General features: G+C 46.5%; 1 protein-coding gene across 1 annotated transcript in view; it reads left to right on the top strand.

The window, feature by feature from the left end:
- The window catches only part of Sart3 (spliceosome associated factor 3, U4/U6 recycling protein), a 38,233-nt gene that overhangs the window by 13,947 nt on the left and 8,907 nt on the right, over positions 1-15,379 (top strand). The window contains 9 exon segments of the mRNA XM_004664100.2: positions 1,034-1,218; positions 3,051-3,102; positions 4,426-4,550; positions 8,656-8,811; positions 10,480-10,618; positions 11,611-11,718; positions 12,721-12,798; positions 12,926-12,984; positions 14,120-14,229. Of these exon segments, the coding sequence (XP_004664157.2) occupies positions 1,034-1,218; positions 3,051-3,102; positions 4,426-4,550; positions 8,656-8,811; positions 10,480-10,618; positions 11,611-11,718; positions 12,721-12,798; positions 12,926-12,984; positions 14,120-14,229 (1,012 nt within the window).

The following is a 15,379-nucleotide window of genomic DNA, read 5'->3' as shown; positions in this document are numbered from 1 at the left end:
ATACAGAACAGAAAAAAAAAAGATTTTGAGCATCAGGATTAGTCCTTTGATTTCATCCTCTCGACCTGACTGTCTGGACTATGAATTGGGTTCAACAGTAAAAAAAAAAAAAAAAAAAATTGTAGGCTCTGAAATTTTCCTGATAAGTGCCTTAGGTTTATAACTGTAGTTACTGAAATCTGTGTCTTTCGGTTCCTTCAGGATTTTCTTTGTTACCTATGCTGGGGATCGAACCCAGGGCTTTGTGTAAGCACGTGCTCTACCACTGGGCTGTGTTCTCGGCCTCCTGATGAGCAAACTATAATCACACTATGTTCTATGTTTCTGCATCACTAATGTGCGCTCGCTCTTTTTTTTTTTGTTCAATTTTTATTTATTTATTTGAGAGTGACAGACAGAGAGAAAGACAGATAGAGGGAGAGAGAGAGAATGGGCGCGCCAGGGCTTCCAGCCACTGCAAACGAACTCCAGACGCGTGCGCCCCCTTGTGCATCTGGCTAACGTGGGACCTGGGGAACCGGGCCTCGAACCGGGGTCCTTAGGCTTCACAGGCAAGCGCTTAACCGCTAAGCCATCTCTCCAGCCCGCTCTTTTTTTTTTTTTATTCCAAGGTAGGGTCTCACTCTAGCCCAGGCTGACCTGGAATTCACTATGGAGTCTTAGGGTGGCCTTGAACTCAAGGCAATCCTCTTAACTGTGCCTCCCGAGTGCGGGGATTAAAAGTGAGCATCACCATGCCCGGCTTTGGTTATCTCTCTTTATGCAGTAACATCTCAATGATACTTAGGATTCTTAAGGTACAGTTCTTTCAGGTTACAGCATTAGTATAGGCAAATCAGGACACACGTTGACCATATTCTTTTTTTCACAAATGAGCAGTTTTTTGGTGGGCACATGTCTCTTTTTGTCATTTTCATGTATATTTGCCATTTTACTTTGTTCCTGCCCCTGGCCCCCTCCAATCCTCACATGTCTTGTTATGCATTGGTGTTGGGAATATTTCACCCTGAACTCAGAACATGTCTCATTTCAGGTCCTAATATCTGGCTGGAGTATGGCCAGTACTCTGTTGGTGGGATCGGTCAGAAAGGTGGCCTTGAGAAGGTTCGCTCTGTGTTTGAAAGGGCTCTGTCGTCCGTTGGCTTGCACATGACCAAAGGCCTGCCCATCTGGGAGGCTTACCGAGAGTTTGAAAGTGCCATCGTGGAAGCTGCTCGGGTGAGTGCCCAGCCCAGTGAGTCTCGTCATCACAGTGGCGTCTGCCGTACTGTTAACAGATGGCCAGTGAAGTCAAGTCACTCTTTGTGGAATAGTAGGAATGTTGCTTTGATTAAAAATGGGTGCCTGACCCAGGTATGGTGGTGCATGCCCTTAATCCCAGCACTCAGGAGGCAGAGGTAGGAGGATCGCCGAGAGTTCAAGGCCACCCTGAGAATACATAGTGAATTCCAGGTCAGCCTGAGCTAGAGTGAGACCCTACCTTAGAAACCAAAAAAAAAGGGGGGGGGGGTACCTGTTATTTTTTTCTGATATTTTAAAACCCTATTGCTTTGGTTACTTGGTTCTAGGTGAATGTAGAAGAGCCTTGTCACTAGATGTTATATGCAGATATATGTACACACATTCGTATCTATGTTTTTATGTGTAGTTATATAAAAACCATTATATGTGGTTTTTATCATGGTCACCTGTGACTGGGAGAGGTTCCGACTGAGCTGTAGATCTGCGCTTATGCAGTTACTGTTGAAAGAGTGGAGCCTTCTAATAGGCAGATCACATTATAGATTGAGCATCCCTAATCCAAAATCCAAAGCTTTGTGAGCACAGACATTATACCAGTTGGGAAATGCCACCTGTAATCTCTTGTGACAGTGGGTCACAGTCAAGATGCACGTGCTCCAAAAATACTGTATGAAATGACCTTTAGAGTAGTGGCTCGCCTATAATTTCAGCACTCAGGGGCTGAGGTAGGAGGAGCACTGTGAGTTTGAGACCTACCTGGGGGTACAGAGGGAGTTCCAGGTCAGCCTGGGCTGGAGTGAGACCCTGCCTTGAAAAATAAACAAACGAGAAGTTGACCTCCGGGCGAGGTGTGTGAAGTGCAGATGACACTCATGACTTCTTTGTCTAGACTTGCCTCCCACCCCTGGGGATCTTATGTGTATAAACATTAAAACATCTGAAACTCAAAACATTTGTGGACCCTCTCAGTCTCTGATAGAGTGGCTTGAAGAACTTGATTATATTCCTAGTCAAGCCTGAAGTTTGTTACCTCGAGTGGGCCACTGAGCCAGTGCCTTTGCTGGACACTTCCACTCCCACTGTCTCCCCCACTCTTGCTTTTAACACGGGGTCTTTATGTAGGTCAGGCTGGCCTCGGGCTTTGCGCTGCCTCCTGAGGGCTGGGATCACGGGCGTGTGTGTCATCACGCCTGGCTCCCCAAGCATTCTTGCTCTTTCTCGCCACTGTGCCTTTACTCACATTGTTCCTTTCCTTGGGAGCCACTGAGCTATAGACACTGGGCCTGTGCTCCTTTTGCACATCCCTCCCGAGCCTCCCTCCATGTGAGCGACAGGCCCCGCAGCGCTGTGATCCTTGTGTGACGCTGGGGTTCTGCACCTTGCAGCGCTCTGGATTCATCTCTGTCCCTTTTCTCTCCATCTAAGCCCTTAAAGGCAGAGATACCATTTACTTTTGTACCCTGTCTATTATTGGGCATGATACCTCATGTATAATAAGAGGTCAGAGCCAGGCACGGTGGCCCATGCTTTTAATCCCAGCACGTGGGAGGCAGAGGTAGGAGGATCGCTGTGGGTTCTAGGCATAGTAATTCCAGGTTAACATGGGCTAGGGAGAGCCCCTACTTTGGGGGTGGGAGGGAGAAGAGGTCAGAGATTTTTTAATTGAATTGAAAATTTGTTGAGTGATTTTTTTTTTTTTTTTTGTAAATAGAAAGAACCAAAGTTTGTCATTTACTACTAATTTGCTTCTTTAGCCCATAGCTGGCTTCCTTTCCCCTTCTGACTGGGAACAAACCTTTGATTCACAGCTTGAGAAAGTCCACAGTCTCTTTCGGCGACAGCTGGCGATCCCACTCTATGGTAAGAGACACTGACTCGTCAGTAGCCAGGCCTCTGGCTTGAGATGCTCCTGGGTATGTCTTTTTCCAGCATGAGAGGCAGGCAGGGCTGCTGTTCTCATTCTCATTGGATGGTGCCCTTGAGCAAGGTCCTCGGGAAAAACCTGACTTGAATTGTTAATGCCAGTGGGGTTGGGGTTGTAAGGGTCAGAGGCAGGACTAGACCCCATGCTTCTTGGCACCCAGTAAGACCACCAAGTAAGAGGTAAGACCTTTCAAGGAATTGGGAAATGGACACGTGTGTTCTGGGAAACTACTGACTGAGCGTTCCATGGTGAGCTCTCTCTCTTCAGGGTGGGCTCGTCCATGCCGGGGTGGAGATGGTACCTGGGCGCCTGCTGCTCTGGGGTGGTTTGTTTCAAACATTTGGTTGCTGCTGCTCCTGTCGTTCTGGGCCTTTGGTAGCGCTCCCTTGTGAATGAGCATATTTTGGCAACGTGAGCCCTTGTGGCTGGGAGCCGTGAGTGGGGAGTGCTGCAGGGAGTTTTCCGTGTGTGTTGGGGAGGGGTCGGAGCTGCCTCTCTTGGTGCAGCTATTTATGTCCACCCTCAGAGGCGCAGGCAGCTCGCATTGAGTCCAGCTGTTACTGCTTTGTCTCTGGCTTATTTTGATTACAGCTAACATTAATACAAAGTGGCTGTCTAGCCAGGTGTGTAGGCACACACCTTTAATTCTAGCACTTGGGAGGCAGAGGTAGGGGGATGGCTGTGAGCTGGAGGCCAGTCTGAGACTGCTTAGTCAATTCTAGGTCTGCCTAGGCTAAAGGGAGGTCCTACCTCCGAACAAAAGAAAGAGGAAGGAAGATGGCTGTGTAACCAAAGTGTTGGTAACATGTAGAAAAGGCCAGAACTGAACTGGTTTGTAGATCCACCTCACAGGGTAATGTGAGACAACCTTGCTGCCTGGACCAGAGCCTTGCTGTGCTCTGTGCGGACAAGTTTCCCCTCTGCTTTGTCTTTAGCCCCAGAGTGAGGTTCAGAGTCTTGCTTGTGGACGCAGGAGGGATGAGGCTGGGCGAGGGCAGCAGCAGGTGCCTGTGGTGTGGGGAAGCTGTGAGAGAACTGCTGTGTCCTCAGCCGGCCGGCTGGCTGCTGGCAGGGGTATTGCTTGGCCTGCTTTGAGGCTGAGCTGAGGCTGTAATCTGGGGCCAGCAGAACTCCGAGTCAGCATAAGAGCTGTCATGGCCACAGATGTGGAAAGGGCACTTGAGTCTCGTGGCTTCTCCCTGTTTGGACTGTTAATAGCCAGTGACAAGAGCCAATGGGCTGAATCCCTCTCTCAATAGATATGGAGGCCACCTTTGCAGAGTATGAAGAATGGTCGGAGGAGCCCATCCCCGAGGCAGTGGTCCAGAGCTACCACAAGGCGTTGCAGCAGCTGGAGAAGTACAAGCCCTACGAGGAAGCCCTGGTACGGGTCGCTGGCCGCTCGCCTGCTGCACCGCCCTCTGCAGACACTTCCCTGATCCGTTATTGCACGCTGAATGGTGTCTTTAAAGTTGTCTGATTGTGAAGTATCAAGTGTATGCATGCGCACATACAGTTTACATCCTAATAATCAAGTGAACATCCATGTACCCACCACCCAGGTTAAGAAATAGAACATTGCCAGTACCTTAGAAGTCTCCTATGTGCCCCTCTCCGATTGCCTCCTCTTCCCTCTCCCGAGAGGTAATCACTTTCCTCACTTTTGTGATAATCATTCCCTTGCTTTTCTTTATAGTTGTACAGTCTATGAATATGTTCTTAATTAATATGCTGCTTAACTGTGCTTACTTTTGAGTCTTTTTATAATGGATTCTGCTGTGTATCTTTCATCCGACATGCTTTTGGATTTTACTCACGTTGATAAGTTGGTTGAGCTCATCTGTGTTCACTGGGGTCAAGGTGGCTCACCCCTGGGGCAGGGTGGTGGGCCGCGGTGTTAGAAGGAGCAGCGTTCAGCGCCTCCTTGCACGTACAGATGAACTTGCTGGATAATAGGGTAGTGAAGTTTGTTCCAGTTTGTGGCTGTGCATTCTGGCCAGCAGAGATGGGGGCTCTCATTGCTTGTGCCAGCCTTATTGACACACTTAATTGGGCCAGTCTGATTGTTTGAAAATGTAGCTTCTGTTTGTATTTCCTGTGATTACTGATGGCACTGAATGTCTTTTTGTGTTTCTTTGCCTTTTGGATTTCTTTCTGTGAAGGGCCTATTAAAATATTTGGTTTTAGCTGGGTGTGGTGGTGCACACCTTTAATCCCAGCATGCAGGGAGAGAAGCAGAGGTAGGAGGATCACCTTTTGAGGCTACTCTGAGACTACAGAATGAATTCCAGGTCAGCCTGAGCTACAGTGAGACCCTACCTTAAAACTGATCCCCCACCAAAAAAAGGCTTTAGAAGGTTTGGGTTGTATTCCCACCCCATGCTCTGCCAATTTGATTTCTGGATTTAAAACAGTATATTTTATTTATTTATTTATTTACTTAGAGAGGCAGATGGAGAGAATGGGCACGCCAGGGCTTTCAGCCACTGCAAATGAACTCCAGAAGCATGCACCACCTTATGCAATGCATCTGGCTTATGTGGGTTCTGGGGAATTGAACCTGGGTCCTTGGGCTTTGCAGTCAAGTGCCTTAATCATTAAGCCATCTCCCTGACATGATTTGTGACTTTAAAAAGTTACCTGTATTTGTGCTGATTTATTTTTCAAATGCTATATATATATATTTTTTTTTATATGGCCCAAGGCAGGATCCAGTTTTCATTTTCCTGTAAGGTGAAGCAGTTCTGGTCCTGATTCTGATGTTTCTCTGCCGGCTTGTTTACACTGTGGTAGTGTTGTAGCTTTACGATGCTGCAGTGACCAATGCATTGTGCTCACCTTGATCCTCTTTCAGAAGGCCCTGGTGCTTCTCTCAAACTTAGAATCAGCCTGTTAAGTTCTGTCGAGGTTTGGATAGCACTGCATTGCACCCTGTAGTCTGTGAATATTGTCTAGGTCTCTGTTTAGGCCTTTTCTGTCTGTAAAACTCTATTAATTTTTCAAATTTATCCACTGTGTTAATAGCATATTTTAGAGGTAAAATGCTTTCTGATGTACTTTAAAAAAATTAATTTATTTGAGAGAGAGAGAGAAAGAGAGAGCGAGCACGAGAAAATGGGCACACTAGGGCCTCCAGCCACTGCAAACAAATTCTAGACACTGTGCCACCTGTGCATGTGGCTTACATGGGTACTAGGGAATCATACCTGGGTCCTTAGGCTTTTCAGGCAAATGCTTTAACCGCTGAGCCATCTCTCAGCCCTTGATGTACTTTTACTTGTGTCTTTTTATAACTTTTGTTTTTTTAAGTTTTTTTTTTTTTTTTTTTTTTTTTTTAGGTAGGGTCTGTCTCACTCTAGCCCAGGCTTACCTGGAACCTTATAGCTCTAGGCTGGCCTCAAAGGCACAGCAACCCTCCTACCTCAGCTTCTGGAGTATTGGGATTAAAGGCATGCACCACCATGCCCAGCAATTTTATTTTACCTCTTCCAGATATATAAAGTGTTGTTTTATATTAATTTTTTTATTTACTGACCTTGGTAAATTATTTTATTAATAAGAGTTAGAAAGTCTTCTGGACATTTTGCGTTGATAATATTATTTGTAAATGGAACTTACCATGTCCCTGAGACTTGTTTTCTTGACCCACCAGGCATCATTGGCAATGGTTCATTTTGCAGTCATAGTTGGCGTCAGTTTACTATGTGCATTCTGTTTTCTTTGCCTTGCCCCCCTTGAATCCTAGATCTTTCATCTGCAATGACTTTTCTGTGGCTTGATTACACTCACCTGAGCTGGAGAGTCTTTGGTGACAGATTTGTCCATCTGAAAAGGTCTTATCTTTGCTTTCCTTCCTGTTTTTTTTTTTTAATTAGTTTAGTTGAGAGAAAATGAGTGAGTGAGTATGGATGTACCAGGGCCTTCTGTTACTGCAAACAAATTCCAAATTCATGCAGTAGTTTGTGTATCTAGATTTATGTGGGTACTGGGGAATTGAACCCAGGCTCCTCAAGCTTTGCAAAGCAGGTGCCTTTAACCACTAAGCCATCTCCCCAGCTTTTGCTTTCCTTCTTCAAAGTCATTTTCTCAGGATATAGAATTACCTGCTGATACTTAATGCTCTCTCAGTAGCTGAATGCATCTGTCAACCTCTTGCTTCTTTGAAGGTAACCATATTTTTTTTGTCTAACTATTTTGTCTGTCTGTCTGTCTGTCTGTCTGTCTGTCTGTCTGTCTATCTATCTATCTATCTATCTATCTATCTATCTATCTATCTGTTGTTGGGTCTTGCTCTGTAGCCCAGGTTGACCTGGAATTCACTATGTAGTCTCAGGATGGCCTTGAACTCATAGCAATCCTCCTATCTCTACCTCCTGATTAAAGGCATGTGCCACCATGCCCAGCTTGTCTGGCTAATTTTAAGATGCTATTGGTTGATTGAATAATCTGCAATTTCGTTACCATAGGTCTTAGGGTTGGTATCTTCTCTTTTTCATCTTTGAAGTTCCTTGGGCATCTTAACTGTTTTCACTGGTATTCCTGGCCTGTCGTGTAGGAGGCCAGTCTGAGAGCTCAGCTGTCTCAGCTTTGAGCTCCAGCTCTACTGTTTGCTAGCTGTTGAACTCTGGGCACATGTTTAACCTCTTCATGTCTCAGATTCTCTGAATGTAAAATGAGGCTTATAATGAGACCTTCTTGTAATTGATCATACTGTTACTGTATATTAAAGTTAGCAAAAGCTTAACCTTTCCTTGGCTGTTTACCCTCACTTGGATTTTATCCTCTGTACTTGATTCTTTGCCAGTTTTTTAAATTTTTTTTTTTTTTTTAAGCATCTAACTCTTTTATTTGTTTTCAGTGGCACAGTATGTCTAGGTGCTACTTAGCATTGCTGGATCCCAAGGCTCTAAGATGGCCTCTTTGTGCATAGAGCACACAGCCTTCCCCTTTTGGAAGTCCTCAGCCAGTTCTGTTTTCTTGTGACCACCAGCAGAGTGTGGCTACAGAGAAAGCAGGTTGAAAAGAGGATTCTCACTGCGCCTGTGGTTGGTCAGCTCTCGGCTGGGCCTCCTCTGTCTTGGCCGGTGTCCTGGCTCCTGTAGCATTGCATTTGGAACACTGACCTCAAGCACTGTGTGCTCCTGGTTTGGTCGCCATCTTTCTGCTCAGGGATCTCCACTTGGTGGGATGGTGAGCAGTGGTCATTGTCCAGGTGATGCTTTCATTTGATTCCCTGTGGTCCCAGAGCATGTTTTGAAAAGGTTCTTGAGCCTTTCTAACTTGCTGAAACGACGCATTTGGGGCCTGAAGTGGAGACACTCTGCTCACCAAGTTTGGGATCTGATTGGGACTAGTTCTGAGATATGGAGTGTTTGGTGATGCCTATCTTGGCGTAGTCACTTTTGCTGATGTTGATTTTATTTGGAGATGTCTTGTACTTTTCGATGGCACCCATGACTGTTTAACCTGAGGGGTTTCCTGTGCTTCAGCTGGGAGCCGAGGCCCCGCGGCTGGCCGAGTACCAAGCGTACATCGACTTTGAGATGAAGACTGGTGACCCCGCCCGCGTCCAGTTGATTTTCGAGCGGGCGCTGGTCGAGAACTGCCTCGTCCCAGACTTGTGGATCCGTTACAGTCAGTACCTAGTAAGATCACTGCTCTCGCTTTATTTACGTTTACTGTTTCAGGTTAGAATCTTCTCAGAGGGAAATCTGACAGTGACAGGAGCTAATTAAATGCTGCTGTCTTTCCTTTTTGTCTTTGCCACCTCCCTTAGTGATTTATCTTCATGTTTGATGTTACTTTATACCGATTGCAGCTATATAAAAATTTTACCCATAGTCTTTTTTTTTTTTAATTTTTTTTGAGGTAGGGTCTCATTCTAGTCACCACGCCCGCTACTCATAGTCTTATTATTGAGGTTTTTACAAAAGGTTGGTGTTTTCTGTTACATTATTATAATATAAAAAATGTATAGCCAGCCAGGCGTGGTGGTGCATGCTTTTGATCCCAGCACTCTGTAGGCAGAGGTAGGAGGATCGCTGTGAATTTAAGGCTAGCCTGGAACTGCAGAGTGAGTTCCAGGTCAGCCTGGAGTAGAGTGAGACCCCACCCACAGTGGAGGTGGGGGAACACAGAAAAAAGGTAAACACAAAAGATTAGTTAAATGGCCCATCTCCTGCCCGCCAACTGCCTTCAGCAGTGGCAGACAAGCTCTGTCTGGCTGTGTGGTTTCCTCCCCATTCTCACCTGCTCTCCCCATCTGGTGTTTTGAAGCAGTGCCAGAAATCATATTCCATTGGTAATGTTCCAGTATGTGTATGAAACCTCCTTTTCGGTATAAGCCGATCCAGAAGAAGTCCATACATTAGGATTGGCCTCCAAAGAACTACTTATACCACTGCCTGGCCCCTCTTGTTTTCTCCCCTGGTGATTTCTTCCTTGAAGAAACCAGGCCATAGGGACATTTTACATGTATATATGTATGTATATATGTACGTCGGCCTGAGCCATCACCCAAGCCACAGGGTCTTGCCATATAGCCCAGGCTGTCCTTGAACTTGTGATTCTATTGCCTCAGCTTACTGAGTGCTAAGATTCTGGGCGTGTGTATTGTGCTTGCCCAGCTTCACAAGAGACACTTAAAATATTAGAAAAATTTTAAGATTTATTTTTACTTATGAGAGACAGAGAGAGGGGGGAAGGGGGAGGGAGAGAGAGGAAGGGAGGGAGAGTAGGCATGCCAGAGCCTCTAGCCACCATATGCATCTGGCTTATGTGGGACTTGGAGACTCAAATCTGGGTCCTTTGGCTTTGCAGGCAAGTGCCTTAACTGCTGAGCCATCTCTCCAGCACTTAAAATATTTTTCTTATTATATATTTGCATGGAGAGAGAGTGAGAGAATGGGGGGGGGGGTGCTCCTACCATTGCAAATGAACTCCAGACACATGTGCCACTTTGTGTATTTGGCTTTATGTGGGTACTGGGGAATCAAACCTGGGCTTTCAGATTTTGCAAGCCTTTAACTGCTGAGACAGACATTTCAAAGGAAATTTCTGCAGTTGGTTGTGTTGGCAAATGCCTCATTAATCATTAATGATTGGGCTATGGTCTAAAGGCCCCCTCCCCAGTGACCCACTTCCTCCAGCTAAGCCCCACTTCTGAAAGTTTCACAGTCCCCCTAAATAGTTGCAAGTGACTGTCATATTCAAATATGGGCCTGTGGGGACATTTTATGCCATACCAAACCATAATACCAGTGAAGTTTTAACAGTAAGATTTTATCTTCTTACCCTGGAATTCTTTATCATAGGACCGCCAGCTGAAAGTAAAGGACTTGGTTTTGTCTGTACACAGCCGAGCTGTTAGAAACTGCCCGTGGACAGTTGCCCTGTGGAGCCGGTACCTCTTGGCAATGGAGAGACATGGAGTTGATCATCAAACTATTTCTGGTATAGGTTTTGTTTTTGTTTTTGGTCTTGACAGTATGTCACTCTAGCTCAGGCTGAACTAAAGGACCAGGCTGGTCTAAACTTACAGCAGTTGTCCTATCTCAGCCTCCTGAGTGCTTGAATTACAGGCATGCACCACAACATTTGACCCTGTATGAATGTTTTTGTGAGAAATTTTTTTTTTTTTTTTTTGTTTTTCCCTTTAAAAAAAAATTTTTATTTATTTATTTGAGAGTGACAGAGAAAGAGGGAGAGAATGGGTGCGCCAGGGTCTCCAGCCACTGCAAATGAACTTCCAGATGCATGTGCCCCATTGAGCATCTGGCTAATGTGGGTCCTGGGGAATTGAGCCTCGAACTGAGGTCCTTAGGCTTCATAGGCAAGCGCTTAACCTCTAAGCCATCTCTCCAGCTCTGTTTTTCCCTGTTTGGAAGCTGTCTTCGTATGTAGCCTTGGAACTTGGTGTGTAGCACTGGCTGGCACTGAACTTGCTGTCCTCCTGCTTCTGTCTCACAGTGCTGGGATTATTAGCATGCACCACCACACCTGCGGTATCTACACTTTTTGTCTCCAGTGAGAAACAGAATTGTGGAGAGGCCTTTTCATCAGCATTTTGCAGTCTTTGGGATATAGCATATTGGTGACAGGTGGGGGGGGGTGCTGTTGGTATCTTAGAAACTGCTTGTGTTTTTGGCTTCGTAGACCTTTATTCTTAATTTCTAAGCAGTTATGGTCTTTCTCTAAATGTATTTGCCTTGGGGCTGTCATTGCCAGACAGTTAATAGAGTGAGTCTTGCTGTAGGAACATCTCTGTTCTTGCTCATTTCACTTAGTTGTATCCTGTTAATTTTATTTTGCGTGTGTGGTGCTAGGGTTAGGAATCTAGAGCCTTGTACATCTATTTTCTTTAAGTCATGTGGTGTGTTAGTCTTGATTTTGGGCTTTATTTCTTTTGGATTGGTAATAGCTGTTAACTTTTTCTCTGACTCCAGTGACCTTTGAGAAAGCTCTGAATGCCGGTTTCATCCAGGCCACTGATTACGTGGAGATCTGGCAGGCATATCTGGATTATCTGAGGAGAAGGGTTGACTTCAAACAAGGTACATAACGCACACGGGTTTCCCTCAGAGCTCGGCTTGTTCGCAGATCTTTGGTGATGTCCCAGTTCCAGCTAACAGTTCCCAACTCAAATAAGTCAGGATGTGGAGTTCAAGGAAGATGATGATGGTCCTCTGGCTCTTGCCCACCTCTGTAGCCCTTTTATAAGCCCCAAATCCTTTTTCAGACAAGATTACTGTGTTTCTTTAAGTATTTGTTAAACTATTTTTATTTATTTATTTGCAAGCAGAAAGAGAGAGAGGGGAGGCAGAGGGCTAGAAAGAATGGGAACAGACTCCAGATGCATGCGCCACCTGTGTATTTGGGTTTATGTGGGTACTAGGGAATAGAACTCAGGTTGTTAGGCTTTGCAGGCAAGCGCCTTACCTGCTGAGCCATCTCTCCAGCCCACTGCGTTTCTTTTAGATCTTTGAACCTATGCAGGATCCCCTGTTCACCCCAAAAGCACAATGAGCAAAGCCCTAACTTGTGCTGTGTTGGGGTAACTTCATGCAGCCGCTGTGCTCACAGCTCCTTTGTCATTGTGGTGGTGGTCTCATTTCTTCCTGTGTCTTCCACCTGATGCCAAATTGACGAGGGTCTCCAGCAGTTTTTATGTAGGCTTAAAATGTAAAGTGGCGGGGGCTTGGGTGATGGCTCAGGGTGACGTGCTTGCCATCTGAGCCTGAGGGCCTGACCCAAATTCCGGATGTGGTATTGGGCATCTGCAGTCACATCACTGGGGAGGTCGGGGGGATCCCTGGGGCTCACTGGCTAGGTAGCCTGACTGATTGGGTGAACTCTAGGTTCAGTAAGAAACTGTCTTAAAGAATGTGGTAGAGAGCACCTAATACTGACTTTTGGTCTCCATAAGCATGTGCACAGATATGTACAAATTCCTACGCACATGCAAACATGCATACATATTCATGTGCAAAAAAGAAAGGAAAAAAAGGCAAGTGATGGATGAGGCTTCAGGAAGTCTTTCTTGTTCTTTCCAACAGACTCCAGTAAAGAGCTGGAAGAGTTGCGGTCCATGTTTACACGAGCTCTGGAGTATTTGCAACAGGAGGTCGAAGAGCGTAAGTCTGGCCTTGGCCTACTGTCTGTCTGGTTGGGATTTCCTTTCTTGTATGGTGAACTTTTTTTACAGCCAAGGGGTACTTGCTTCAGCACACCTTTCTAACTGTCTCAATTCCATTGTTGAAGGCTTTAGCGAGAGTGGAGATCCTAGCTGCGTGATCATGCAGTACTGGGCTCGGATTGAGGTAAGCGTTTTCACAGCTCTCACGTTTACCTGTCTTTGTGGGACCTTTGACAGCGTTCTCTTCAGCGAAATTCAAATCGGGCCAGGATCCCAGGATGTCCAGGGGCTGGTGTGCTTGTTTCTGTCCTGGTGGCTAGCCAGGAGTCTGAGTGCCCAGTCCTGACGCCTGCCTCTTCAGCCTCCCCTGTTGTGTGAGGGTCGAGTGTGTGCTGTTTGCTAGCACTTGGCCAGGTGCATGGGGCTCATTTGGCCTGCTGAGACATTCAGTGCACCAAGAAGATGGCCGATTTGAGCAGTAGAGAAAACGTCGAATGCTGTTCCTGAGCCAGGGACACCAAGCTGAGTGGGACACGGAAGCCACCCTTGGTCAGTTAGTGGAAAGACTGAGTGGGATGTGGAAGTTGCCCTTGGTCAGCTGGTAGAACTGTAAAATTCTAATAGACCACTGGAGATAACATTTGCCGGGTAGACTCCCCTTACTTTTGAGGACGAGGAAACTGAGCTCTGAGGTCAGGACATGTTACTTTCCCATGTCCTGGACTCTGTAAATGGTGGGGCTGGCATTTGGCACTACATCAGCTTTCTTCCTCCGCACTGTTCTAGCTTAAACATTTATGGTTAGGGTTGATTAAAAATAATAAAATCCTGGCTGGAGAAGTGGCATGGTGGGTGGTTAAGGCGCTTGTCTGCAAAGCCTAAAGACCCAAGTTCGATTCAACGTAAACCAGATGCACATGGTGGTGCATATGTTTGGAGTTGGTTTGCAGTTGTTGGAGGCCCTGGTGCACCCACTCTCACTTTCTCTAATAAATAAGTTAAAAAAAAAAAAAAGCCAAGGTTAAACAGCATTGTGTTGTGTCGAGGGCTCTTGTTCTGTGTTCACAAGAGGTGGAGGCAGTGTCACTCATGTTAGCTCCCTGCCACCCAACTGTATCCCCATAAGCAGGCCTTTGGGAGCTTGATAGTGTTGAAAGGTAGAAGAGCTGGTCCGAGAGGCCTAGGGCAATCTGCGATCTATGTGATACTGATGGTTGTGGGACAGTGGGTGTCTTAGGTATGTCTGTGGAGGTTGGTGATGGATATTGATGCCAGAAGGTTTCGGGCCTGTCCTAACTGAGCTTGCTAATGAATTTTAGGCTCGACTGTGCAATAATATGCAGAAAGCCCGAGAACTCTGGGATAGCATCATGACCAAAGGAAATGCCAAGTACGCCAACATGTGGCTCGAGTATTACAACCTGGAAAGGTAACCATCTGGACTGGGGCCGGGAAGGGGGCATGCGTGCCTCCTGTCCTTGTCCTGGCTGAGGCTTGCTGTTTAGAACAGGCTGCTGCTTCCTTTTTCTCTCCTGTAACTGGGCAAACCCAGAGAACCAGTGGTTTTGTGCCTGGTACCTACTCCTCTGTGATGTAGTTTTTATTGAAGAGTGTGAAGAGAGTCTGGACTCACACAGATGCGAGGTTAGACAAGAAAGGACTGACTGATAATCTCCCTCCGTCATACAGCAGAACTCAGCCAGGGCGTTCCTTAGAGGTGGCTGGAACGTGGGCTTGGACCCGGTTCAGTGAACTTTCCTGGTTCCGTTACCTGAGTGTCTGTCAGACCTGTGGCTTGCTGCTGTCAGTCTGACATGATGCGTTCATTGTTCGCTTGGAACATCCTCCCTCCCTCAATCACACAACTCTTCATGTTGGCACATTTCATTGGGCAGCACCACAGTTGGCGTTAGGTGGTGGAGTGCTTGCCCAGCATGCACAGTCTTGGGCGCGATCCTCCGCAGCGCATGCAACCAGCCTAGCGGTGCCCACTTGTAACCCTACCACTCAGAAGGCGGAGGCAGGGGGATCAGGAGTCCAAGGCCATTCTCTGCTATAGGGTGCTTGTGGTCAGCCTGGGCTAGACCCCGTCTCAAATAAATTACTCATGCTCACTGGACTTTTAAGTAGGATTGTGTCAAACTCAGTGGTGGATGCAAATTTTTTAAAATGCTAATTTTAACTTGGAAGCTTAGATTTTATCACTTGCAACAAAAGACGTCAGTGGTTTTTCTTGGTGTGCACGCTTAGGAACTTTCCGAGGTGTTTGCCCAGTATGCAGGTGTGAGTAGCTGTGGTGTGTTAGTGTCGTGTCAAAGGAGCACAGCACGTCAGGGACGAGGTCTTTGAGCTCCCCGGTCAGTCCATACTTCTTTCAGCTGCACTGCCCTTCAGTCTGCAGAGTGCTGTGCGCCTTTTGTCACTCACTGTCAAAGGTGTGTACTGCTAAGCCGGGCGCGGTGGCGCGCGCCTTTAATCCCAGCACTTGGGAGGCAGAGGTAGGAGGATCACCATGAGTTCGAGGCCACCCTGAGACTACAGAGTGAATTCCAGGTCAGCCTGGGCTAGAGTGAGACCCT

The sequence above is a fragment of the Jaculus jaculus genome, chromosome 13 (genome assembly GCF_020740685.1).
Source record: "Jaculus jaculus isolate mJacJac1 chromosome 13, mJacJac1.mat.Y.cur, whole genome shotgun sequence".
NCBI classification, from domain to species: domain Eukaryota; kingdom Metazoa; phylum Chordata; class Mammalia; order Rodentia; family Dipodidae; genus Jaculus; species Jaculus jaculus.
Note: the sequence above shows the minus strand (reverse complement) of the source record. Positions and strands in the feature narration are given on the sequence as shown.